This window comes from Vidua chalybeata, chromosome 15, assembly GCF_026979565.1.
Source record: "Vidua chalybeata isolate OUT-0048 chromosome 15, bVidCha1 merged haplotype, whole genome shotgun sequence".
NCBI classification, from domain to species: domain Eukaryota; kingdom Metazoa; phylum Chordata; class Aves; order Passeriformes; family Viduidae; genus Vidua; species Vidua chalybeata.
In genome coordinates, this window is record NC_071544.1 from 15,270,260 (window position 1) to 15,296,134 (window position 25,875).

Consider the following 25,875-nt stretch of genomic DNA (forward strand, 5'->3'; position numbering starts at 1 on the left):
CCCAGCCCTCCCCCCGAGCACCAGGACCACTTTGTACAAGCCCGCGGACACCTTTATTCACCCCACAGTGCTCAGCATCCCCCCATCAGTCCCCTCGGCAGAGTGCCCAGAAACAGCCGTGTGGCCCCCGGGCACAGGGACCCGGCACGGCCCGCAGGGCACAGCCCGGCCCCGGCTCTTCACAGCGGCAGGGGAAGGGCCGACACCTCCTCCAGGCACTCGTCGTAGGCCTCCTGGTACTCCTCGTGGGGCTTGATCATGATGACACAGGTCGGGCGCTTGGAGCCGGCGGCAGCTCCCAGGTCCTGAGGGAGCACAGGGAGGCCATGGGGGGCCAGGTCCCTTCCCGAGGTGAGAACCTCACGAACCTTTTTCCCAGCTTGTCTCCTGCAAGCTGCAAGCTGGGCTGGCAGAAGGGACTGGCACAGGGTTCATGTGCCATTATTCTTCCCCAGAGTGGGTCTGCAGAGCTGCCTGCACCGGGGCTGAAGCTCCAAAGACACCGATTGCCCACCCAAGTCCCTGTCTGCAAAAGAGCTGGCCCCACCCCAGAGAAGCCTGGAAAAGATGAGCTGGCTCTGTCCCGGAGCTGCTGCAGGAACTCGATCATGACAGACAGCTCTGTGATTCCACAGTGATTCCTACACCTCCCCACTGTCCCTTCTGTGCCTTGGTCAGGGACAAACACCGAGTTCTTTACTCGGGCACCGGATCTGCACCTCCCGGGAAGGCTCCGGTCACAGCCCGGGCTCCTCGCCGGGTTCCCTGTCAGCAGGGCCGGTTCCTCCCCCGGCGCAGCACTCACCGTTTTGGAAGGGACGTATGCGTACGGGAGGCTCCTATCCTCGCACATGATGGGGATGTGGCAGTAGACATCGATGGGCAGCGTGTCTCCGGCCAGCACCGTGATCCTGCAGGGAGAGCCGCGTCAGCGCCCGGGCCGGCGGGGCCGCGCAGGGCCGGGGCCAGGGCAGCACTTACCCCCTCTCGCCCTTGTTGATGAACTTCTGCACCTCCTTCACACCGCGGCGGAGCTGCTTGTGCTTGGTCGCTGCAAGAGAACCAGGGCGTGAGGGGCTGAGTGAGAACCGCAGCGTGAGGGACCGCACCGCGCCCCCGCCATGAGCCGGCCCCTGCCCACCCGCGCCGCATGCCGGCGCCGCCAGACCTTTCCTGATGCACTTGAGCAGCTTTCGGGTGAGCTTGCGGGACGCGAGCGGCTGCGCGATGGGGTTCAGGAAATCGAGCTGCTCCCGGTACGAGAGCTCCGGCGTCGCCTCCGCCTCGGCCGCCGCCTCCGGCTTCTCCCGCGCCATGGCCGCCCCAGGCCGCTTCCGCTTCCGGGGCACGCGCCCGCCAGCTCTCCGACAGCCAATCGGCAACCGCTCTGGCAGTGACAGACAGCCGGGACGACCAATGGCGAGCGGTGTTTGTACCACCCCGGCCACGCGCTCCGGCGCGCGTTTCCCGGCCCCGGCCCCAGTTCCAGTTCTGGACCAAGTCCCAGTTCCAGTTCCAGTCCCAGTTCCAGTTCCAGTCCCACTTCCACTTCTGGACCCGGTCCCAGTTCTGGACCAAGTCCCAGTTCCAGTTCCAGTCCCAGTTCCAGTCCCAGTCCCAGTTCCACTTCTGGACCAAGTCCCAGTTCCACTTCTGGACCCCTTCCAGTCCCAGTCCCGGTCCCAGTGTCAGGCAGGCCGGGACAAGCTTCAACACGGGCCTTTATTGGGTGTGGTCGGTAACGCTGGACCCACCCGACCCAACACAAGATCACAACAACCTCAACGCGGGAACGCTGCCGTGCCCGGCGTGCAGCCAGCCACCCTCAGGGGCTGCGCCCGCTTCATCCTCCTGGCCACACACAGGATTTTCTCTCTTGTTTTTCGTCCCAGGGAACTTTTCTCCCTGCAGGGCTACATTGCTGCATTTCCCAAAAAGAATGGAGGCTTCCAACATGGTACCCTCCCAAAAACTGCTTGGAATCAACCCATCAACCCAGCAGCCAGCACTGGGGAGAATGAGATCTACCCGAGGCCACGGCAGCACATCCCCTGAGCCCAGGAGATGCCCTGACCCACGGAGACAACGCTGCTCCAGCTGAGAGAGGCCTCAGGCAGGGCTGGTTACCTTCTGCCTCACTCCAGCCTCTCCCTGGACAACAGGAGGGCTTCAGCCAAGACCTGCAGCTGCTCCAAGACCTCTCGCTGCATCTCCACAGCCGCGTGGAACACGTGGTGGTCGGAGCTGTTGTACATCACGGCGTTCTGGAACATGAGCATCAGGTCACACTGGAACTGCATCACGGACTGAATGTGTCCCTTTGACAGCCTCCTCTTTATGCTGCTTAAATCCATGGGTCTACAAAAGACAGAGAGGAGAAGAATGAAATTGCAGCCCAGGGCCTGGCATCCTTTGGGATCTGTATGAATGTGCTTGTTCTCATTTCAGGGTGGCCCTGAAAGCACAGCTATTTTCAATCAATTTTATTGCTCAAGACACACAGGGGGGAGTGAGAGAGGCTTTTCTTCCAAGCCACACAAAAGTGAGCTCAGCCAATGCGACACTTGCTATCCAATCAACTTGGCAGGTCATTAGCAGTCACCTCTGGAAAAAATGGGATGCTGAGCTCCAGAGAAGGCAAGCAGTAATTAGTCTTCAGGAAGTCAGTCCAGGTCTTAGTGGAGAAAGAAAAGTTACTAAAATAGGTATCTATTAAACTCCCTAAAGATCGAATGGTGCCACCAGCAAAAATAGCACTGCTGGTAAGGGGAACATGATAGGCAATAAATATTACTTCCCTTATTTTGACAGAATGGGAAAATGAATGGCTGCAGAGAGGACAACTGTGACCAGAATAGAGCATGATTCAGCTCTGAAAAAATGCCATTAATCTCTCTGGGAAATATTCTTATGACCCACTTCTGTGCTGAGAGTGAAACATCTGGGGCGCTCGCAGCGGGTGAGGAGGGGGCATCTCCCGAGGCACATTCCAGGCATGGGGAGAAGGGACTGCTGAGCTGCAGGGCCTGGATCCTCTGCCCAGGCACTGTGCCTGGAATGAGCCAGCCATGCAATGCCTGCACAGGGCAGGCACAATTCCCACCAGCTCCAGAGTCAGTGCAAGCTTCCAGGTTCTAATTACCCAGAAGGGAGTTTTACTGAAAGGAATCAGTGGGAGATGCTGGTGTCAGCCAAACTCTGGAAAAGGAGGGAGGAAACCATCCCACTGGCCCTTTGGAAACCAAAGACAAAAAACAACCTGAGAGAGATCAGCCAGTGAGCACTTCCTCCACAAACTCACCTCTTTACCACATCCCTGTATCCAGGGGCTTGTTTCTCTGACACTGGCTTCAGGAACGGGCTGCTGAACCTACAGGGACAAGGACAAGGAATGTTCTCTGCCTGTCCCTGCTCCAAAAACATGGAGCAGGGCTTGCCTCTCCCTGCTGGCCCCGATGCACAGCCAGTGTTGTGCCAGCTGTGTAGGAAGCAGCATTTGGGCTCTGCCACATTAAGCAGAGGAAATCAATATGCAGTGTTCTCTCCAGCTCTGCAGCAGGCAGCTGTTCCCAAAGCAAAGTCCTGGAGAGACAGGCCAGCCCCTGGGAGGGGAGGACTGGGACTGGTGACACAGGAGCTGGGACTGGACTCAGGGCAGTGTGTTCAGGACATGTGCAGCCCTCTGCTCCCACATACCTGTGGCTGGCTATCATCCTCCAGATGGACAGGAGCTTTTTTTTGAGGATCAGGTGTTGGAGGGGCTTATTCCAGCTTGGCTGCAGCCTGTGGAGTGAAGATACTGCCAGATCATCACACTCGAGACAAAGTAGGAGGTGACAATTCTGCTGGCTCCCACCACATCCAGGTGGATGAAGCTACAAAAAGCCTCTGAGTGTGATGGTGGGAGTGTTCTGCCTCAGAATGCACAACTGAACATCCAGAGTGCAGGAAGATGCAGGACAAGAGGTAAAAGCAAAGCTGAGATAAGGAGCTGGACCAAATTGGATAGAAAACCTCAAGCTGCTCTGCAGTTCAGAACTTTACTGAGGTGTTTTTTATGAAGTTTCTCTTCCCAAAATCCCACATTTTTCCTTTGAAAGGCTGTGCAGGTTATCACACATGTGGCAGAGCCTGCATGTGACTGACACACCTGCACCTGCTCAAAGGGGTTGGTAATGCTGGGCTGTGCATTGTCTGGTGTGATGTGCAGCTCACACCAGGCTTATTTGACTTGAGAAAACATAAAACATGTATTTGCCATATAATCTCTTATTTAATCTCTACTCTTCTCACTCCATCTTAGGATCAATGCCCTATAATGCCAGCAAATCCAGAGATAGCACAAGTTACCTCCTTCCCTCCTGCTCTGCTTGGCTATCTCACCTTCCTGGATGTGACCTGTGCCATGCACTTGTTCTCACGTGTGACAAGGGGGATGGCTCTGTTCTGCTGCCTTTGCAAGAGTGCAGAACCAGCTACTTACAGGTGCACGTTGGGAGAGCCTGTGGAGTCCAGCACTGAGGCTGCAGAGGTGCTGTCACTGTCATCTTGATCCAGGGCCTGAGCACTCATCTCAGGTGGATGCAGCTCATCTGAAGGGGGTTCTCCAGGTGTCTCTTGAGTCTTGCCCTGAAGAGCACAGAGGGTACATCTAAAATGGCAGCACATTACCTGAATCCTTTATCTAGAAGCCAGCCTGCTGCATATCCCTTTCCTGCATCCAGGCTCAGCTGGGAGCTTGCCTGCTCTGTTACTCAGAGGATGCTGTTTGACCTCACTCAGACCTTCCCAGCAGGAGCTGTGTCTGATCTCTTGGATGACATCCACCCCTGGCTGACACAAACCCTGGGGAGCTGAGTGGTGCCCAGTGTTGTGTCTGCTCTCTGGGAAGAGTCATGGATGTAGAGAGGGCAATCAGGAGCTGAGGTAAGACTGCCTCAGGCTTGTTAAAGCTCCAGATTCAGATAACAGGAACCCCTGGAGTTCAACAAGGTTGTTTCTTCACAAACTCCCACGTTAAAATGACAGGGAATAGACTCAGCCAGGAAGCAGAGCGGTGCTGCTGTTGCAGTGGTTTGCCAGTAAAATGCTCAGTGGGATTTCATGCAGAATCCTCAACAGATCTGAAGCACGAGCAGACTTCTCAGAAAGAAACTGGACACTGTGTGTTTGGCTGTGACCACTGGGAGAACAGCGAGGGAGTTGCTGGGACTGCTCTCAGCAGTTGAGAGCAGAGTAACTGCTGGGAACACATTGTCCTGGCTGAACAGGTGAAATCCTGGAGCTTATTTGTCTCCAGTGTCCTGAGTTTGCAAGAGAACAAGTGTGGGAAAATGGCCCTGTTCCTCCACTGCTGTGTTGCTTTCCCAGGAATATCCAGCAGGCTGGTGGGAGCCCACAGCCCCCAAACACAAGACTCATGCAAACCCAGGCTAGACAGTGCCTGCTTCTAAGACATGACAGTCCCCAGGGGCAGATGGTTATTGTTGGCACAGCCACGTGGGCCTGAAACCAGCCAAGCTGTGCTGCAAAACACAGCAATTAGAACCAGGCAAGTATTCCAACCTTGCCTTAAACCTGAGAGCAGCCTGCCAGCTCTCATGAGTCACCTTTACACTGCCAAGGAGCAATTCCTCCAACTCACATCTGAAGGTTTCATCTGTAACAAGCTTCCTGTTTATAAAGATACATAGCCATACATAAAAAACACCCTTCCCTCATACATTTTGTTTTCTGTGTTCTCCTCCTGTGTGTTTTGTCTCCCCTCTCAGAACCTGGGGCTCCCCATCTCTTCTAGAGCTAGTTACCTTCACTGCCTCATCTCTTTTCCAGGGCCAGAGGCTCTTTTAGGACCACCACTCTCCTACCTCTCTTCCCAGGATGTGTTCTTCCTCATCTTTTGCCAGGATGTGCAGTTGACTTTCCTCTGCTCCTGAGACTGCTGTTCCTGTGGTCTTTTCCTGGCACTTCACTTCTTCCCTGTCACTCTGCTTCCCTGAGCCACAATAATCCCACGGAGTCTGCGATGACTCTGTGCTGCCAATGCAGAAAGATTCCAACATCTGGGTTACCTGCAAGACAGTGATTTATTACTTCAAATTGTGAAGGCAAAAGGGAGAAGAAATAAACAGCAGAGATGCTATTTTTGCAATCGCTCACGAACGCCTTTCCATTTTTAGGAATCCTTGTAGAATCTGATGAAGTCCTGTGTTATTATTACAGTGTCAGTTCTCTGACATTTCTGTGCTTAAGGGTGAGCTGTGTTTTGGCAAAACAGCTGCCTGGGTGCAGTGAGAGCTCCAAATGGGAGGAAAGGCTGGACTTGGGCTGGGGAGAAAGTGAACCCAGAACTTGTGCTGTGCCCCCAAACTGTTTCTGTTGGTATGGATGGTGCAGGCCCTGAAAACCCCAATGTTTCAGGAGGGCCTGAACTATGCTGCCCACCTTCCTGTAATCCAAACAGCCCTACCTCCAAGAGGAACTGGAAAGGAATGTCACTTTCACATGGCTTCTCTGCCTCGTGGTAATCTTCACTATCATCATTCCAGAGAGGCTCACTCAGCTCCATCTCATCGTCTGCCTCTTGTCTGCTCCCCTCTCGCTTCCCCATGGCCTCCTCCTCAGTATTTCTCCAGTTCGTCACATCCAGATCCAAGCTTGAATCCCAGTCAGGAAGAGACTGGAAATCACTGTTCTCTGACTTGATGGGAGACTCCAACTCAGACTTCCAGGCATGGCCCATCTGCAAACAATGAAAATACAGCAATTTCTTTGTACCCTGATCCAGAACTGCCAGGATCAGCTCATTTCTTGACACGCTTGGAGGGCCACAGCATGGGAAGGACTCTGAGGTGAGCAGCCTACCCCTGAGCTCATCACACAGCACATGGCAGGGCTGCAGCTCTGCAACACAAACTGTGCTTCAGAGCAACTGAATTTCAGGTTTTCTGGTGCTTTTTGCTGTGCTCTCTCCCTGCCCTGCTCAGTGGATCACTCTGCTCAGGGCATGCTGAGCTGCCTGGAAGGACATGGCTTTGCTGATGCTCCATATTTCAGGTGCTGAAGGCATCCAGCAAGCTCAGACCGAGCCCTGCTGGGGCTCCTCAGCTGCTGAGTGTTGGGAACAACTGGTGACTCCAAGGAGAACTCACTGAAATTCCACTTGCTGCCCCCTGAGAACTTTTTATACTGGAGATAACTTACTTTAAGGACCTTACAGACACAGTTTTGAAAGCAGCAGGAGTGATTTATCTGCATGGTGATATCTCATGTACCTGAGCCAGAACAATTATAACCACACTCACACACCAACAGGCACAGTTCTATCCACAGCAGAAAATAAAAGTTTGCATTCTCTAAAGAAGGAAGAAACCACTCATTTAATCTCTCATTAGTCCATGCCTAAATGTCTTCTACTGCATGAGTGCACTCTGAGTCCTCTAAGCCTGGGGAATTGATTGCAGAGTCACAGTACAACAGTAAAGGATGTCACAAAACCTGCATCTTACCACTGAATGGAGCTGCCTGGATGCTGCACCTATGGAGAATTCTGTGCATTAATTAACACTGTCTTTAGAGTCTTCAGTTAATTATGTACAACCTAATTTTTTCAGAGTTTTGAACAAGTACATTTCTCACAGATTGGCTTTTCCATTCTCAGGACTCCTGGCACAGCTCCAAATTCAGCTTATGGTGCATAACTGGGAGAAATACAGAATCCACTGGGTCTGGGATGAGAAAACCGCTTTGCTTGTTTTGTGAACTTGCAAGCAGACTTGGGATCTGGAAGCCTGTCCTTCTGAAACCTCTTTCAAAGTTCACTTCAGTGGCAGCAGATGAAATTTGATGAGGTAGGAGATAACATTACCTGCTCTCAGCTTCCAGGTGAGGGAGTTGGGCAAACTGAGATTCCATCTGAGGAGAAAGCCTGTGCCTGGAGCTCTCTCCTGCAGCCTCAGCAGAGCTGCCACACGCAGAGGCACAGAAAAGCCTCAGCCTGGGGTAATCTGATCACTTGTGACCATCCTTCTGTGCTCCAGAGGGATAAATGTTGAAAATCAGGAAGTCCTGGGAACTTGGGCATAAGATTAAAGAGATCTTCAGCCTTATGTTCAGTTTTACCAAATCTTGGAAGACTCAAGATGCCAGAGAGCAGAACAGCAGTGTTAATGCAAGACATGATGAGTGAAATAATCACAGACAGCTCAGCTCTACATCAATTCCAGACAAAATGACACAGACTTGAACTTTTAATTAAGAATTGCCTGACAGTTCTTAATTATGTTGGCTACATAAGTCACTAGCAAGGAACCTCTCTCAAACTGGAAAGTTTTAGTTCACTTTGCAGAGATCAGACACTGCACAACCCTTGCTGTTCTGGGAAAAAGCTGTTAGAAATAAAAAAGACAGCCTTTAAAAAGAACTTACATGTCAAAACAAGAAAAATGATAAAAGCCTGAACTCTAATAAATGAAATGTAGAATCCACATAAAGTAGGCAAAAAAAAAAAAAAAAAAAAAAAAAGAAAAAGAGAACAATTTGCTAAAGACATAAAAGCAAATAAAAACAAAAAACCTCATCAAAAACATCAGAAGCAGAGAGCTGCCAGATGATCAGTGGGGATGACACACGATCAGTGCCAAACATCTCAGTGGAAAATAGGGCCAGTTGGAAAAACCAAATTAATCATCATTATCAGCAGTTGCCACAGAGGAACTCACATGAGACCTTCTCTTGGGATGGGTCTGAGAGACTATATCTAATTAAAATGTCAACAGGGGAGATTTTAGAACAATTTGAGGGAGTGAATAAACCTTAGAACCCACTGGGATTCATTTGTGAGCCCTAAAGAAGCTTAAATATAACATGACTGAGCCTATGCTGTGTAACTTGTCATTTAAGAAGAAAACCAGAAAGGGGTGACAGTTTTATCTGTCTGTAAAAGGGTGGGTGCTGGGACATGCAGCACAATAAAATATCAGCTCTGTACTAGACAGATTAGAACAAAGTATTAGGAAGAAGAGAATTAGTAAGTAGTCAGAGCATGAGATGATAAATTGGGATAAGAGGGAATGAGGCTCCATAGAGAAAATCCTATCTTGGAATTTTAAAGCTCTTAAATATCATTAAAGACTATTAAAATGTCATGGGACAAGAGAAAAGGCTGAGAGAAAAATACCTGGTTAGGAGAAGAAACCAAGGGTAGGAAGGAACAGCAAAGCTTGCTGTGATGAAAGCAGATTACCAGAGGGTCTGATAAAGGTCTTCTCCCATGCTGCACCTTCAGTTTTCCAGCAGGGACAGTGGCAGGACAGAGGTGTTACAGAGATGGAGCCAGACTCTTCTCAGAGCCCAACAGCGAAAGGAGACAGGGATGACAAGTTGCTGACTGGGTATAAGGTAAATATTTGAAGCTGGCCCTGCTCTGAGCAGCTGAATGAAGTAAAGGAATGCACAGAGTTTTTTTCCAACTTATAATCACAGAACAGGTTGGGTTGGGAGGGACCTTTAAAGACTGCCTGGGTCCAGCCCCCCTGCCATGGGCAGGGACACTTTCCACTATTCCAAGTTGCTCAGAGCCTTGTCCAACTTGGCCTTCAACACTTCCAGGGATGGGGCATCCACAGCTTCTCTGGGTAACCTGTGCCAGGGCCTCACCACCCTCATTGTCAAAAAAACCCTTCATCTATCTAAATAGGCCCTCTTTTAGTTTAGAACCAGTACCTTGTCCTGTCACAACAGGCAATGCTAAAATGTTTGTCCCTAACTGAAATCACTCCATAAAATGAATGAAAGACAAAGACCCCTGTAACTTTTTCTGCTGAGAAAAATAACAATTCAAACCAGAAATTTGCTCCTGGGTTTAGCAGTGAAAAGACAATTAACCAATCACCAATCCAAGGGAGTTTCAGCATTTCCACATCAGTAAGGTGACTCTTGGTGAAAATTCACCTCAGCAATACACAGGACTTGACACAGCAGGCATGGCCAACTTCAACACTGAACTTGTGAAAATTGAGAGCTCTTACTGGATAAGGGAACAATGCCTCTGGTCTTAATCCCAGTGACTCAGTTTCCTGAAACCTGTCTACCAGAAAGCTGCACCCTGGATATGCTGCACAGAGTGCAGAGCACTCCCAGCTGCTGCAGCAATCAAGGATGGTGTCATTCTGCTGTTTTTTTTTCCCCCACGAAAGGTTGTGTGGGCAGAAAACATGCAAGTTTCATCTCAGGTCATATAAGCAGAAAGTGACTTGGAAATTCTCGCAGAGAACTTAAACCTTCATGTTGCTGAGGAAAAGGACTGTAATTCCCAGTGGAAACAGTGCACAAGCTCAGATGTGAAACCAGGTACTGGCACTCCTGCCCACGGGTGCTGGGATCAGAGATTTTAACTCTGACTAGTGCAGCCTCCCCAGATCTCTGGGGAAAGAATGTCAAGTCCTTTTCAATGCATTTTCACCTAAGGAAAGCTCCAAGAAGACTGCAGTATTTAACTTCTCAAGGTTTGATCTCCAGTGTCACCACAGTGGTGCTGTATCCTCACACACTCAAGCGGGGAATCTTCCTCTCCATCCAAGCACTGTGCAGCATTCCTGTGATTTATGAATTGTCTCTAAAACCAGATGTCTGCCATGCATGTATGCTATAGGGATAACTGGAAAACAATTATATTTGCAGATATTCCAGGTGGGGATCCAGGCTTGTACCACAGGGTTCCTCCCTGTAGAGCTGCGGTGCTCAGTACACTGCACACGGGTTTTGTTCCCAGATTTTAATATACATCACATTTACACATCACTAGTAAAAATCTGTACACTTCACATTACAGTACGTACGAGCCACCAGTTGCTAGCTAACACCAGAACACTGATGTGTGAAGCCCAAGATGACTGCCCTAAAACAGGCAGGGGGGCTGGTCTTCCCCTCTAGGGAAGTTTCTTTGGGTTACACATTCTGACACGACACTTCTTTCCAGAAGGGCAAGCGAAGGTGGTGAACCAGGTCCCAGAAATGGACCTGCAGCTTTTCTTCCTCCTCCAACAGCTGTTAAAAGTTGCCTGCTTGCACTCCAGCTCCGGATGCCTGGGATTCTGCTGGAATTTTGTGTCTGCAGCATCATTTCTTCATCTTCATGTCTGCCTCGATGGCGCAGCGCCGCCCTCTGGTGCCTCCGTCCTGCTCACAAGGCAAACAAACAGAGTTACACAACCCCACAGGAACCGCGGGAGGGAGGGACAGAGGGAATTCTGTATCTGGCAACAACTTTTCACGCCTTCCCATCAGGAGAACGGGAAGCTGTCCCTGCCAAGGCCTGCCTGCAGACCTAACTTAACAGGGTGCTGGGCTTGGCAGCATCTCTGCACTGCTGGAGCCAGGGCAGAGAGAGGCAACACCTCTGGCCCAGACAGATGCTTTTGGAGCCTGGACAGTGCAGGCTTTCTCCGAAGCAGCAGATTCTAGCTTAAGGTGGGAAGAGGAAAACTGCTGGCTAACCTACCTTATCAGGTGCTGATCCCTATGAGAAGTGCTCCTCCAGCTGAGTGGCCCTGGCACTAGCTCCCTAGTTCCTCCACACAGCTCCTTTCCACGAGCAGAAGGTGAGCTGAGAGCTTCCTCTGATCCTCTCTCTGGCTGATCTGCTGCCTTTCCTGGAGTACTCCTCTGTCTTTAGATACATGTGAGAGATAAGGACAGCTCTCCATCTTCCTCCTCTCTCTCCTCACAGTAACTCAGAGACTTGGGGTTTCACAGAGGGAATATTTTTCCAAACACTTCCAGATCACCACGGGCACAGAGCAAGATATTTCTGCAGAGTCTTATTTGCTTTCTGAACCAGGAACGGATAAAGGACACACAGCTGACTCCTCACTCTCCCAAGACCTTTTGTACTGCCTCGGACATGTAGAAGGGGCAGCTGTATAAACATGAGAGATGTAGGAACTACAGGACTGCACCACTTGGTTTGTCTTCCCACTTACATGGAAAGAAAGCAGGAGAGAAGTCATGGAAAAAAGCAAAAGCAGATGACAAAAACCACTTGGAACCAGAAGAAAAGACTGAAGCCCCACCCGCTCACCCATTTTGAGAGTAAGGGACTGAGATATCTCTTCTTAGATCACAGTGGTGCAGCCCCCAAGTCAAACACACCCTGCTGCAGTGCTAAGGATGCTGTGACAGTGCAGTGATCACCCAGACAAGGAGCAGAGCACCTGGCAGCAGTACTGCAGAACCTGCTGGAGCCTTTCAATACTTACAAAGAGAGAGAGAAGGAAGGCAGGAGAGCCCATTGGGACACTGTCCTGTTAAAAGGCCAAACAGAAGGACTTATCAGGCATCAGCTACAGAAATGCACACACCACACAGAAGCACTGAGCCCACACATGAGCATAGAGGAACATGTGCCCCACTCCCCTTCCTGCAGGGCGTCAGTCTTATGCAGCAGGAACATAAAAACAGACAAAAAGAGGGATACTGCGAGAGCCAGAATGCCAGGAAAGGGATATTCCCTCCACAGCCACAGCAAGTTTTCCTGGTCTACCAAACAGTTCCTGCTCGGTGCAGCTGTCACTAGAACTAAGCAGGCAGCCCCTGCTGTCACAGTGTTGTGTGCACCAGAGAGTATCTAAGATCACTTCATCAAGTTTGCATGTGTCTTTACAGAAGAAAAACCCACAAATCTTCATTGCTTAGATCAGTGTGGAATTCAAAGGTTCTCTGGTGTATTTTACACAGCAAACCAGAGGTGACTGATTCTCTAGCTCTAAAAACCTGACTAGAAAGTGAAGGATATGGCAATTCCCTTCACCTTTCTGCCATGCCATAGATTCACAGAATCTGTGGAGTTGGAGGGGAACCACAAGGATCACTGAGTCCAACTCCCTGCCCTGCAGGCCCATCCTCAAGAGTCACACCATGTGCCTGAGAGTATTCATACCTCTTCCAATACTGTTCATGTCCCTACAGTTTTTATCACCTGTTTTTAAAAACAGGTAATAGAAGTATTTGGATTACAGAAAAAAACTCATGAGACCTGTCTCTGGAATGCTGTACAGTTCCAGAACTGAAATACAATTAATAGACACATTTAAAGAAAAGTTGTTAATGTGAAGATGCTGGTGTGGGAACTTTTGCCTCCTTGGTGTGGGAACTTCATGCAGTATCTTGGGATTCTTCAGAAGATCCCAAGTGCCCTTGCAGAGGGTGCAGCATTCTCACCTTCTCCGAAGCATCCTGCTTGCGAGTGGAGTCTCGCCCCCGCAGGCTCTTTGCACTGATCCCTGACTCTGATGTTTGCATCATCAGTTGTGTGGCCAGAAATTGCTGCAAGGAAACCACACTCTGTTAAGATTGTCAAGCAAAACGAGCTCAGTAAGTGCATGTCAGTTATCTATCACAGACCACAGGCTGGGAATGACTGGGTCAGAGGCAGTTTCAGTTCCTTGTGTGCTGCTCAGAATAAGTTCCCCAATTTACCTCAGAAGCCACAAGTCCTGAGGAACTACAAAACCCCAATTCAAATTCAGCCCTGCCAGCTGGGGCATTCTGCTTCAAAGGGTATTTTAAATAGCATAAATTCACAGGGCAGTTTCATGTGCACTTTGTATCAACATAAATCAGCACAGCCACCCAAAGAAGCCGCCGCGTCCCATGTCATTCACCGTTCTTGTTACTTGTTTCTGTTCCTGAACCACACCCTGGTTCTTGCTGGCCTAAGCATTTCCCTGAAGGAAATTACATTTGAAATTGGTCTGGGATGAACATATTAAAAAATTTGCTGCATTACTTTTAACTCACCCACAATCTAGTTCAACACAAACACTTGAGCTACCATGAGAAAGAAGCAGGGAAGGACAGGACCCACTGCATTCAAACACACTGGGAGTGAAACTGTGGTCTTACAGCCAGACCTATGGACCAAGGCAGATGCTCTGTCCTGCATTGGCCTCAGCTCAGTACTTTACCTGGATCTGCTCCAGGACATCTCTCTGCATCTCCACAGCCATGTGGTACACATCATGGTCAGAGCTGTTGTACATCACTGCATTCTGAAACATCAGCATAATATCCCGCTGGAACTCGGCTGTGGTTCGGATCAGCCCGTTCTCAATGTTCTTTTTGATGGTAGATAAATCCATTGGCCTGTGAAAGAAATGCAGGCAAAATTGCAACAGAAATGCTGTTGGAAACAGCCCTGGCTCTGTAACGTGTTTAGTTACAGAGCCTGTTCTATTTAGCTGAACAGGTTCTCCCCCATGGGCTGTGCTCCCCAGTACCAAGGCCTGGGTCAGAAGACCCAAGGTGTCCAGCAGTTACCTGGAATAGTAAAAACAGCCTCAGAGATCTCTCAGGAGAGGCATCTGCCTTCTCCACTCACCACTGATAGGAGAAACTAAGGAGCTAGAGCTGCAGCCACTGAGCTTGAACTGTTTACAAGAGATTTCAGCAGCTAGTAGGGGATTCTGGTAATTCTTCCAGAAAAGTCCACCGTCTGGGACAGTAAAAAATACTGCTTAAAGAACAGCTTCTAGGAATTCCAAAGGTTAAATCCTACTCTTGGATAGAAACTGGGAGAAACAGATCAGTTTCACCTTACTGATAAAACGTTCTGTGTAAGTCAGTGTACTTCACTCAGGACTGTGTACAGACACGTGCCTGTTACGGATGATGACTGCTCTTGGGGAAACCTGCTTCTGACTGAGTCATGTCAGAAAAAGAATACTTTTCCAAGTCTGCACAGCAGGCAAAAACTACATTGTTCCTGCCAGAAATGCCTTACAAACAGGCAAACATACAGAGTTCTAATGACAGAAGACTGCTGAGACTCACCTCTGCACGATGCTGTGGTAGCCTGGTGCTATGTCATCAGTTACAGGCTGTAAGAAGACATTGGCATACCTGCAGAGAAAAAGAGTCCACTCAGTGCCTGTCCTTGCTGGTAAGTATTTGTTTCATGCTCTCCTGCTCATTTGTCTGTATGATTCATCATCTCCCAAGAGAGATAAGCCTCTGAGATGGGAGAGTGGAAACTTGTCTAGGATTAGTCACTTCTTTCTGCCAAGACATCAAACTCACCTGTGATTAGCTGCTGCTCTCCAAACCAGCATGATGGCTTTCTTCCAGATCTTCTGAGCCTGTATCGCTTCCTGGTCCTCACTGCACACTGAGCTGGGAAGAAAAGAACATAATTCCTTCAGGAGTCTGATCACTGCCTCAGAGCAGAAAACTCATGGTTTGTTTTGTCCTTGACATGCCCATGCTAATCCACACCAAAGACAGAAGGAAAAAGTGGGAGCTGGTACTGGAGCGCCGTCTGCACACTTGCCCTTGTAAGCAAGAACCAAACAAATCATCAACAAATTCTCCCTTAGGACCCACTCAGCAAACCAGAAATGGGAATCCTCCAGTCCCTGTGTGCCCTGACACTCACAACTGCGAGGAGGCCGGGCTGCTGGGGATGGAGTCGGCGAGCGCGTGCGACTGCAAGGGCGCGTTGTGGACGCTGAAGCCGTCGTCGCTCTCGCTCACGGGGGGCTCGTTATCCATCTCTGAGAGATACCCCTCACCCTGGTCTTCTTCTTTGGGTTCCTCCAAACTGGCAGCCTCACTGGCACCGTCCTCATCATCCTCCTCACCCTGCCCATCCTGAAACACAGAGTCCATCAGCTGGCACAGCCAGCTACAGCAGCCACTCGGTGCCTCCAAAGCAACTACGGTTCTGTGAGCAAGGTGATTTTCTTGTGAAGCTGCTGACAACTGTACAGGCACTTCCACAAAACCCCAGTCTCTCCAGCCTGCCCTGCACGTCCCCACAGACCCAGAAGCACATACACAAACACCTTTACGTTCTGAAGCAATCCCCCTTTCAGCTGCAGACTGCTCACTTCCCAGTGCAGAAAGCTGAACACAAGCTTTGCCTTTCAGCAGACAGCAGCACCAAGATGTTGCTAATAAGCTCAAGATGACTAAAACCAACGGGGAATTACCTTCATCTGACTCCTAAACAGGGCTTGGGCCTCCTCCTTCATTGACTCTGTGAAAGAAAGAAATGCAGAAAGATTGATTCTCCCAAGCAGCCTTTCCTACAAAAGCTCCTGCACCAACGCCTACTGTCCTGCAGTAATTACCACTGTTCCTAGAGGTATCTTTTCTCCCTCCTCCCCAAAAAAACTGAACCAGATAACTAACAACTATCCAGCTAATAATGTTTCATGTAAAAGATTTCCTAGCTGAATTAAGTTACCTGACAGCTCAAATTTGTGCTGAACATCAGCCTGTGAGGAGTCTTCACTCACATTTGGGACTTGTGGAGGGGATGAATCATCATCAGGTGGGGTCTGGAGGGAAGAGAAATGCACAAATCTAGATGTTTGTGTCAGCTTACTTCAGTGAAGGTGTGGGCACATCTCACTCACCCTAACCTAACTCCAGGCAATGAGGTTCACTGAGCACCTTCCCAGCTGCAGTTCTGCACATGGGTGGGGGGAGATACACAAAGGTACTGCCTAAAGCAGAGCTGCTCTGCACATCAGCAGCCTGACTCCCAGGAAAACAGTCAGTCACATTCATTGAAGGGTCACTTCAACCCAGCACTCATCCTTCTTCTAAACTTTGCTCCTACCTGCCACAGCTGCTCCTCTCTTTCCCCACACCAGTTCCAGGCAGCCTCTGTGACCACATACCTCTGTCTTCACTGGATTGAGCACTGCATCTTCTGCCTGGGATGACTCTATCTTGATTTCAGAAGTCTCTCCTGATGTTACAGCTGCTCTTTGATCTTCTTCTATCTCTTGGTTTCTAAGCTCTGGTGTTTCTGTCACTCTTGCAGTTGCTGGTATGGTTTCTTCAGGGCCCAGCTGGCTCTGGTCCTGCTCTGCAAGTTCAGTCTTTATTTCTGACCCCAGCTCACTGATGCCCATTAGGTCTCGAATTCCCTTTGCCTCTGGCTCCTCACACTCCAGTCTCTCCTGCTTCACAGTCACAGACACTTGTGGCATCTGGGCCTGTTTCTCATGCTCCTGACGAATTGAATGTTCCCATGGGCCAGGAAGGGTCTGAGGGTCATCGGTATCTTCACAGAAAGAAGACAGAGCAGCTTCAACGACTGCCGCATCCAGGACTTCAGGGTGGTCGTCTACCTTTATTATCAAAACAAACACACAGCAGTGCAGGCTGAGGTCAGAAAGAGGGATTAAAGAAGAAATCATGTTATATGGTACTGAAACAATTGTGGAAATCCCAGTCTACTCCGTTTACAAAGTGGCCTTTTTGTAGCCAGATTTGTATCACTCCCTGTGAGAGTTTCTCCTGAAGCTTCAGTTTCAGAAGTATGACACTCCTGGAAAGGATTCTGTGAGCAGTGCTCATCTGTCTGCCAGAGACATGACCCAAACCCTACCCTCCAAGGAAGAAAGACATTTATTTCTGTACTCTGAAAAGGACCACCAGTGTCAGACAGGCAGCAGTGGTGTCCTTTCATGTTGATCTGGAAAATGATGGTGAGAATGTGCATTCTGGAATAGTTATTTCTTGCTTGTTTAAACTAAATTGGTGAACAGCAATAATTTGAGATTAACCCAACTGAATGTGGAGCAAAAGGCACTGGCACTCTGCTTTCCCCACTTACCTTGTCCTCAATGATGGCTATAATATTTCCAACCGTATCAAAGTCCAGCTCTTCCCCCGTATAGGACACTGCAATATCCATTTTTTCAGCCAAATCCAGATCTTCTTTCCCATCCATGCAGTGATCTTTGGAAGATCCTGCAGTGCTGCCAGCCCCAGAACCCAGGCACTCTTTCTTGATGGAATCAATGATCATTGATATTTCACTGCTGTCCATGGACACTGTCACAGTATGGGAATCAGAGACTGCCTCCATGGAAACACAGGCTTCTGGCTGGCTCACTGCACAAGGATGAAAGGGACAGTCAGAGACCAAGCTGGAGAAGTCCCCACATAAACAAACACTGCAGTGGGTAAGACCAAGCACCAACCACAAGTATCCCAGGCCCATCCACCCCACCACAGCTTAGATTAATAAAAGACAAATATGGGTTTGCCTTCCCACAGGAGAGACAAAGTGAGATTCCAGCCCTTGAACCACAGTCCAGCAAATCACCAGCACCCCCACCCCCACCCAGCAAACCCCGTTTAAAACCATCTGTTTACTCCAGAACCCAGCCATAACCATCCTTTTTGGCCAGGATGGCGAGTCTGAGGTGATAAGGCCCAGCTGAGAGCTCGCAGGGCGCGGATCCCACGGGAAGTTCTGCTTTCCAGCAGGACGCGACCTCTGAGTGCGTAGTTAGGCACGCACCTGTGGCTACGCTTTCTGCAGCTGCAGCTGGTGGCACAACGGCTGGTGCTGACAGCGTGGGCATCATGACAATAGTGGCCTGGGACACAGGCTCTACTGGGGGTGGCAGGAGCTTAGCTGGAGGCTCGCTGGCAACAGCGGAGAAGGAAGCAAGAGGTGAGGTGAACTGTGCAGGACCAGCTTCTAAAAGCCGGGAAAGCGTAGGAGCACCTAACAGAGAGTAGAAGGGAAAAGCACATGAGCAAGAAGCAGCCACCACTGAAGCCCACAAAGCCACCATAGGCTCTTCACTGTCTGATGGCTTCTTCTGGGAAAAGACATGGAGAGATACCTATAAAGAGTCCCAAAAGCTGTACAGAAAACCTGCACCAAAAAATGCAAGACTCCTGTTGTGTGTGCAGTCTGAGGCAGAATCATGCAGCTACAGAACACTGCACTCACTGCAAGGGCTGGACAGACTAAGCCACACATGCACAGAGATGCCCTTCCAAAGGCTCATCCCAAAACAATTATGGGAAATCTGAAAAACAGTGCTGAGAGAGCCACACAAGGTAAGCCAAGACAAACAGTCATCACAGGAGCTGGGAGGGAGCAGAGGGGATTTCCTTGCAGGTTTTTCCTGGAGAATTCCTCTTATCTCAAAGGTTGCCATTCATCTTAGCTGTAACTTCCAGTCTGAATTTATTGAACTGTCTGGACCAAATTAACAGGTCTTAAAAACCCAGATGTGGATAAGGAAAGCAAGATTACTTGTATGGAATTCTGTATGAATGCATGCTTTAAATTCTCAGTTGCAGACAATGTGATTAAATCACTGGTCAGCAGGAGCTGAGAAATAAAACTTCCTTAGGCAGGTTGTTCTGAAAAAGCCCAATGCAGTCTTGCAGTGTTCCCCTTACCCCCAACTCTGTGGAACTTCCTCTGGAGCTCAGTGGTCTAATTATCAACAGATCTCTAAGATACAGCAGAGGGAAGGCACATGAGTTCTCCAGATCCACAGGGAGCTGCATTTGACATGTTGGGAATCAGATCTAGACCATTTTTCCCCCAACTCCCTGTGAACAAACCCTTTCTTTCTACACTGGTATTAGCCAGTGCCAAACCCAGAAAACCAGACTGCATGGATCAGGACTGAATCAAGCCGAATTGTTTCAGTCACTCTTTTAAGGATTAGGGTCTTAAAAAGTAGGGGTGAGATGGACAGGGCTACAGACATAGGAATACAACTGATAGAGAAGCCCTCAAACCAGCCAGGTAGACATCATCCTTCCCCCAAGAAAATGCACAGAACAGTCTGAAGGTACATCTTAAGGGAGAACTGTACAGGGAGAGGCCTGAGTTACCTGAAGCAGCTGGAGATGCAGGGACAGCACCAGGTGCTGACTGCATTTCCCCACCGTGCAGCACTGGAAGGACACTTCCTACCTCCAGCAGCACTCCAGAGCTGTTCATGTGACCAGAAGCCACTGCCATTTCGTTTTCACCGACCTGTCAAAGGAGGACGAGACTCAAGTACCTGGAGATACCACCACACCAGTGATTCTCTGCCAGATGTGCACCTCCATGAACAGGACCAGCACTTGGTGTCCCAGCATTTCTTCTGCAGTTTTTATTCAGGTTAGTCCCTGCCTGAGGCCCCTCATACAAGTGCAGAACATGACAGTCTGAAACTGTTGCTGTTCTTCAGCTGTAACACAGCTGCAGTGCTATCTTCCTTTGAGGCGAGGCCAAGTGCATCATTTGCTCTATCACAATTCTTCTGTTCAAGGACCTCACAATCCTTTACACATATGAGTCTCTCTAGACCCTGAGATGGCACAGAAATATCCCTTGTTTTGAGTTAAGAGAAACAGAAGTACCAAGATGGAAAGTAACTTGATCGAGGTCACACAGTGAACCTATGATGGACCTTCAAACAGATGCAAACCAGTCCTGTTCCTACAAAGACAACTCAGCCTTCCACAGCCATTACCTTTCCCTGCTTCACTTTATATGACATCCTGCAGACACAAAACCAATGGAACATTTACCCAAGCTAACAAATAGAAAAAACCCTAAATCTAACTACTAAGAAGAAAAAAATCAACAGCAACACACCTACTCCATCACACAAGCACTAACCCAGGGAATCTGTGTCCCAAGCAAGCTGATGGCTGCTGTTTTCAGACTGGGCTCTGAACAGTGTCAGCATCTCCTAAGACTTCCCAAGTCACTAACACCACAAGTGGGTTCTCATCACAGTGATTTTAGTAACTCTCTACAATTAGGAGAGAATTGAAGCACTTCTGTATAGGTCATAAGTGCCATTCAAGGATTCCCTACTCTTGTACACATTAAAAATATTGAAACAGGACTTCCTGACAAGGTGTAAAGAACTGTGAGCCCAGTGTAGGAATCACCAGGAACACCATGGAGGCTGATGGGGACGATGCTGACTAACAAGTTCCCTTCCCTGAGGAGAACTATTTCCTCTAGCAAACCCTGCAACTCCAACTCCTTATGACTGAGGGGACAGCCAGTCCTACTTGCTGCACGAGCCCTGCAGTCCTGCTGGGAAAGGGGCTCAACTCTGCAGCTCACAGGAGTATTTATACCTCTCAGATTATCACTTCTGCTGGGACTCTCACAAAACTGCACATTTTTAAAAATTCTTTGCAGATCCCCCTTTTTCAGTGAGAGAGTCTGGAGCAAATTGTTTGTGTGCTTGCATATATGAGCAGAGAGCTCCATACCAGCCTGGGGCTTGTGGGCAGGAGACTGCCCTTCTTCAGCAGCTCTGAGAGCAGAGGGGAAGGAGGCGGAGTTGCTTTTTGTCCTAGCATCTTTTTCTGGGGTGAATCATCAGTGACTGGGGTCATGGGGGCATCCAGGGGAGCAGAGCCTGGAGGGGTGTCAGGGATTCCAATGAAGGAGGCAACTGGGGTGCTGGGCAATGTCCCTGGCGTGACCTGAGAAAGAGAAAAACCACACTGTTCAAAGCCACACTCCACCACACGGACCAGCCCCACTTGCTGCTTCCCCCAAGAGCATTGATCCAGCACACCACAGACACCTACTCCATTCACTCACTGCTCCTACTCCAGGCATGTGCTTTCACCCTTTCCCTGCCCTGCAGAGCCATTTCCCAGGCACTCACAGACTGCCTGGCCAACCCACTGATGCCCCTACACGGTCTTTGATCCAGGCACCGGATCACCACAGACAGGGAAGAGGACATGGATCTCCAGCAGCATTGTCACCAACCACACTACAGCACCTGAAGGCTGCAAAGCAAGGCAAGGGCTTCTCCCCAGGCCCCTTCTCTGTGATGGATGCAGAGCCCCATGTCCCAAGCTGGGCTTTCCCTCCCACCCAGAGAAGGATCCTTACCCCTGGACTGGCCTCATCCCCAGCAGGCTGGGACAGATCTCCGAGGGAATAATCCCCGCCCGGGGAGGTGGAGCCAGCAGGAGAACGAACCATCACCCCCGTGAGCCTTCGAGGTGGGTTCTTAATGGCCTGGCGAGCTGGAAGAGAACAGAAACTACAGTGAGATTCTGTGACTCCATCGTGCTCAGTCCCCAAGAGTTACCTCTGAAGAATTTTAAGAGAACAATTCATGTTATAGGAATTTCTTGCACTCCACTAGGCCCAGTTCCCAAATAATACTGGCTCTGGATAATGCACTCCAGCTGTGGGTTTCTTTAGCAGTTGGGTATTTACCACCTCCCACCACCAAATTAAATGCCCCAAGAGTTATGAAGAACTAAACATTCAGAATAAAAGTTTCTTCCTCTTTTCTTCAGTGACTGGGGGAAAATAAAGGTGTGAAAAGCCTGACATTCTAAAAGAGCTCCTTACTAATCCTGCTTTCCCTTGGATACACTTTTCCTGAAGATTTTATTCCTTTTTCAGAAGCCTCTGCCTTTCACCCTGTTACAAATATAGTGCTGGAAAGAGAATACAGCCTCTCTCTCCAACTCTAGGATCAAGGAATTCCTCCTGCAGGTCTCAACAAGACTTCAGTATTTTCTAAATGTTCTTATGAATATATGCATTGGTCTGAGGAAAACGAAGGCACCTCATTTCCAGCTTACCCTGATAAGCAGCATCTGTAGCCTTCCTCTTGACTTCTGCCTCCTCCTCTTCCATTTTTTTCTTTCTGTACAAAGAACAAAAACCTGCTGTCACAGGGTGTCTCAGTTCCCCTTGATTCCCCCTTCAAAATGTGTTTTACTGCTGCCCACCCTGTTACCTCCAGACAACATCAAACCACTCCTGTGGACTCAGGCTCAAATCCCCCAAGGTGAGAAGCAGAGCCAGAGAATGACACACTGGGCAGGAAATTTCACTTCCAGGTAATTGATAGAATGGAGGCAGCAAACATGGTTCTGCAAGCCATGGCCAAGCTCTTTACTGAGCAACCCCAAAGGATGTTCCACACCAGCTGGTATCCCCCAGTCCAAGCCAAGTCTCCCCTCAGAGGCCAAAGCATCTGCCCCATTTCTCTTAACCCAAACTATGCAAGAGATGCTGGACAAACAGAGTGTCAGGAAACAACAATCTCAGAAGAAATAATGAAATAACTCACATCATAATCTCATTGCACAGCTCCTCCAGTCTGTTATCCATGTGTCCAGCCTGGATCAGCTCTGCATCCTTCTTGAGTTGCCTGTAATCAAAATCTTTTTACTTTTTGAGCACTGAACTGGACACCTTAAGCAGCATTTTCACCCCAATCACCATCCCACTTGGACTGCTTTTTCAGGACAATACTCTAAGGTGTGCAACATTTTACACCTCTGTCATGTACCTGTATTTTTCCTGTGTTTCTTTAATAATTTTCTTCAACTCCTCAACCCGCTCTGCAGTCAGTTTCCGCACAATAACATCTTCCACTGTTTCCACAACTTCTCCCTTCTCACCACGCTTTCTTCTACAGAATAAGAGAAAAGAAAAACTCAGACACAAACCACAAGAAAACTCAGTTCCTCTTTCATAAATGGCTGCTTTTCATAAATGACATGCTCATGCAAAAAAAAAAAAAAAATCAACTTCCTCCAATTCCATTAAATTATACTGGACAGCACCATGTTCAAACAATTTTTTCAGCAAATTTTTGCTAATTCACCCAGTGTTAAAGTCTTCAGATCAAAGATGCAAGTCCACTAAAGAGTCTCAACCTGAAATCAATCCTTCCACTTCAAGAGAAAATTCTTTTCTCCACAGGAAGAAACATCTATTTTTTCTTCACTAACTCTATTAAGCTCTTTGATTTTGCAACTCTAGTGCTGAAGATCATTCACAAACAAATCAGTCGCAAACGAATATTACTTTTGAACATCCCATCTTTAAGTTAACATCCTGTGAAGTCCTCAAACAAAATGCCTGGAATTAGGAGCAGTAAATAACTGAGATCACAGAGCTGTAATGATAATGCTGATAAGAAAACTGTAAGAAACCACTGCAAAATAGTGACAAATACAAAACATCTCCCTTCTCACTCCTTCTCTTTTCTACCTCTATTCTGAATGATAAATTTATGTGTAAAGCTTCTGATCAGTAAGGCAAAGATGCAGTGTTTTATTCCAGCCAAATAAATATTATCTTTCCCATCTGACAAACCCTAACCCAACTGTCCCACAACAGCTATTCCACCTGAATTTTCTCATTCTGAAATGCTCCTTTTGGGAGGAGTTGGCTGGGGGAGAAAGTAATTTAACAGTGACAAGGACTTTGCTGTATGAACCCACAAGTCCCCCCCTCAGCTGCTGCAGGCTGTGCTGGGGTCAGACTTTGTACTCACTTTGGGGTTTCTGTGGTCTCCAAGAGCTCTGAGTACTGAGATGCACAGTGCTGAGAAAAAACAAAGGAAGTCAGAGGACAGTTTGCTTGCCCAAACAGCAGGACACAACAAAATACAAGGACATCCACAAATTCCCGAGTCAAGGAATTTCACAGCTTAATCACATGCCTGGTGAAGGATCTCTTTACTTAGCCTTACTTAGTAACTGTGTACTGGATAAAGCATGGAACAATTAATCCTAAATTCATCCTCAATATGGCTTTTCTGATTGTGCAGAGATTTGGTGTCCAAGATTCAAATGTCAGTGTCTTACCTTTTGGGAAAACCAGTCAGGCGGGCGTCCTGGCTCTGCAAAAGGTTTGATGGCTCTGCTGACTGAGACCCTGTGGGAGGGAAATGGCAAGTCACCATCAACTCACCTTCTCCCCCAACCAACATGCAGAGAAAAGATGAAAACCTCTCTTTACATCATTGAATAACCCTGCTAAACGTAATAAACTCACCGCGGAGTAGTACAATTCTCAAAAATATTTAACTGCTTCTAATAAACAGTAACTTCACTCCTTTGCTTTGAAAAGCAAGTTTCTTGCATCTGGTTACGTGATTACATTTCCACAAAACCCTTACTTTAGTGAGGAGAAAAATACAGTAAAACAGAGCTATAGGTTCAGCGCACAGGAATCTGTTACCAAATATCTTCGTTGTCCAAAACTCACCTCATTTAATTATGAACACAGAATCATAGAATAGGTTGGGAAGGACCTGAAAGATCATCCTGTTCCAACCCCCTGCCATGGGCAGGCACATCTTCCACTATCCCAGGTTGCTCCAAGCCCTGCCCATGGACACTCGCAGGGATGGGGAGTCACAACTTCTCTGGGCAGCCCTTTTCAGTGCCTCACCATCCTTACAGTATTTTTTCCTAATCTCCAACTTAACCCTCTGTCAGTCTGAACCCATTCCCCTTGTCCTGACACTCCGTGTCCTTGCCCAAAGTCCCTCTCCAGCTCTCATCGCTCTTTATTTTGATGAGCACACCTCTACTTTTACACAGTAGTTACGAAGGGAACAAAGTGCCTCTCCAGGTACACCTTCAACACCTCTTACACCCATCTTTGTTCTGAACAGAGGCAGCGGGGTGACAGCCCCGTGCCTTGCCCCGGTGCTGTGCACGTGCCGCCCGCCTTCCCCGCTCCCGTACCAGTTCTGGTCGCCGCTGCGCATGACGGAGGAGGCCAGGCAGAGCTTCTCGCGGATGGACCAGGGCTCGGTGGGGCCGGCGCTCAGCAGCTTGTGCTCTGCGGGACAGGGCAGGAGTGTGCGGGGGCAGCGCCCGGGCACACCGGGACTCGAACCCGCGCCGCCAAGGCTGGCCCCGCCCCTCCCGGACTCTTTGGCCCCGCCCCTCCCCGGACCCATTGGCCGCGCCCCACCCCGCGCCCCCCGTTGGCTCTTCCCGGGAGGACCCTCCGCAACCGCTCCGTTCTCCTCGGGCCATTCCTCTGCCCCTTCTCCTCCCCAGCCCCGCCGCCGCTCGCTCCCCGCCGCGTCTCCCGCCCAGCCTCGCACTCACTCCCCGGCCCCGCCGCCATCTTCCCGCCCGGCCCTGAGGGCGGCAGGGGCGGCACCGCGCGCAAAGCCCGCCGGGAGGCGGCCGAGCGCTGCCACGCCCCCCTCGCCTTGTGCGCGCGCGCGCGGGCAGTTGGTTGCCCGGGCCCCGCCCCCTCTGCCTCAGGAGCGGGCTCTGATTGGTCGAGGGACGTTCATGCCG

General features: G+C 49.3%; 2 protein-coding genes across 4 annotated transcripts; both read right to left on the reverse strand.

Moving 5' to 3' along the window:
- Nucleotides 1-30: 30 nt before the first annotated feature.
- On the reverse strand, nucleotides 31-2,209 carry NHP2 (NHP2 ribonucleoprotein). Its single transcript, XM_053956716.1, has 5 exons — nucleotides 2,128-2,209; nucleotides 1,169-1,387; nucleotides 982-1,051; nucleotides 806-911; nucleotides 31-305 (listed from the first exon to the last, which is right to left on the reverse strand). The coding sequence occupies exons 2-5, from the start codon at nucleotides 1,314-1,316 to the stop codon at nucleotides 180-182; spliced, it is 450 nt and encodes a 149-aa protein (XP_053812691.1). The 5' UTR covers nucleotides 1,317-1,387; nucleotides 2,128-2,209; the 3' UTR covers nucleotides 31-179.
- On the reverse strand, nucleotides 1,704-25,784 carry BRD8 (bromodomain containing 8). Of its 3 annotated transcripts, XM_053956702.1 has the most exons (27): nucleotides 25,678-25,784; nucleotides 25,306-25,402; nucleotides 24,418-24,487; nucleotides 24,105-24,154; nucleotides 23,112-23,234; nucleotides 22,890-22,970; nucleotides 22,396-22,460; nucleotides 21,689-21,825; nucleotides 21,052-21,267; nucleotides 19,663-19,807; nucleotides 18,320-18,529; nucleotides 17,627-17,907; nucleotides 16,683-17,138; nucleotides 16,244-16,337; nucleotides 15,987-16,033; nucleotides 15,431-15,645; nucleotides 15,076-15,168; nucleotides 14,830-14,898; nucleotides 13,965-14,142; nucleotides 13,219-13,323; nucleotides 12,258-12,302; nucleotides 6,470-6,742; nucleotides 5,868-6,071; nucleotides 4,484-4,629; nucleotides 3,697-3,783; nucleotides 3,302-3,370; nucleotides 1,704-2,358 (listed from the first exon to the last, which is right to left on the reverse strand). In XM_053956702.1, exons 1-27 carry the CDS (start codon nucleotides 25,694-25,696, stop codon nucleotides 2,136-2,138), a joined length of 3,798 nt encoding a protein of 1,265 aa, XP_053812677.1. In that variant the 5' UTR covers nucleotides 25,697-25,784; the 3' UTR covers nucleotides 1,704-2,135. The 3 variants fall into 3 exon arrangements, with proteins under 3 accessions (XP_053812677.1, XP_053812678.1, XP_053812679.1); XM_053956703.1 differs by lacking the exon at nucleotides 21,052-21,267; XM_053956704.1 differs by lacking the exons at nucleotides 1,704-2,358; nucleotides 3,302-3,370; nucleotides 3,697-3,783; ... (1 more) ...; nucleotides 5,868-6,071; nucleotides 6,470-6,742 and adding an exon at nucleotides 10,766-11,178.
- Between the last annotated feature and the right edge of the window lie 91 nt (nucleotides 25,785-25,875).

What these genes read in the sequence shown, in the direction of transcription:
- NHP2 (XM_053956716.1), bottom strand. Translation starts at nt 1,316, where the DNA reads ATGGCGCGGGAGAAGCCGGAGGCGGCGGCCGAGGCGGAGGCGACGCCG. An exon ending in GCTCAAGTGCATCAGGAAAG is followed by an intron (nt 1,052 to 1,168) that starts GTCTGGCGGCGC and finishes GTTCTCTTGCAG; the next exon opens with CGACCAAGCACAAGCAGCTC. An exon ending in CATACGTCCCTTCCAAAACG is followed by an intron (nt 306 to 805) that starts GTGAGTGCTGCG and finishes GTGCTCCCTCAG; the next exon opens with GACCTGGGAGCTGCCGCCGG.
- BRD8 (XM_053956702.1), bottom strand. An exon ending in GGGATGAGGCCAGTCCAGGG is followed by an intron (nt 21,268 to 21,688) that starts GTAAGGATCCTT and finishes TCTCTTTCTCAG; the next exon opens with GTCACGCCAGGGACATTGCC. An exon ending in AACACATCCTGGGAAGAGAG is followed by an intron (nt 4,630 to 5,867) that starts GTAGGAGAGTGG and finishes TGTGCTCTTCAG; the next exon opens with GGCAAGACTCAAGAGACACC.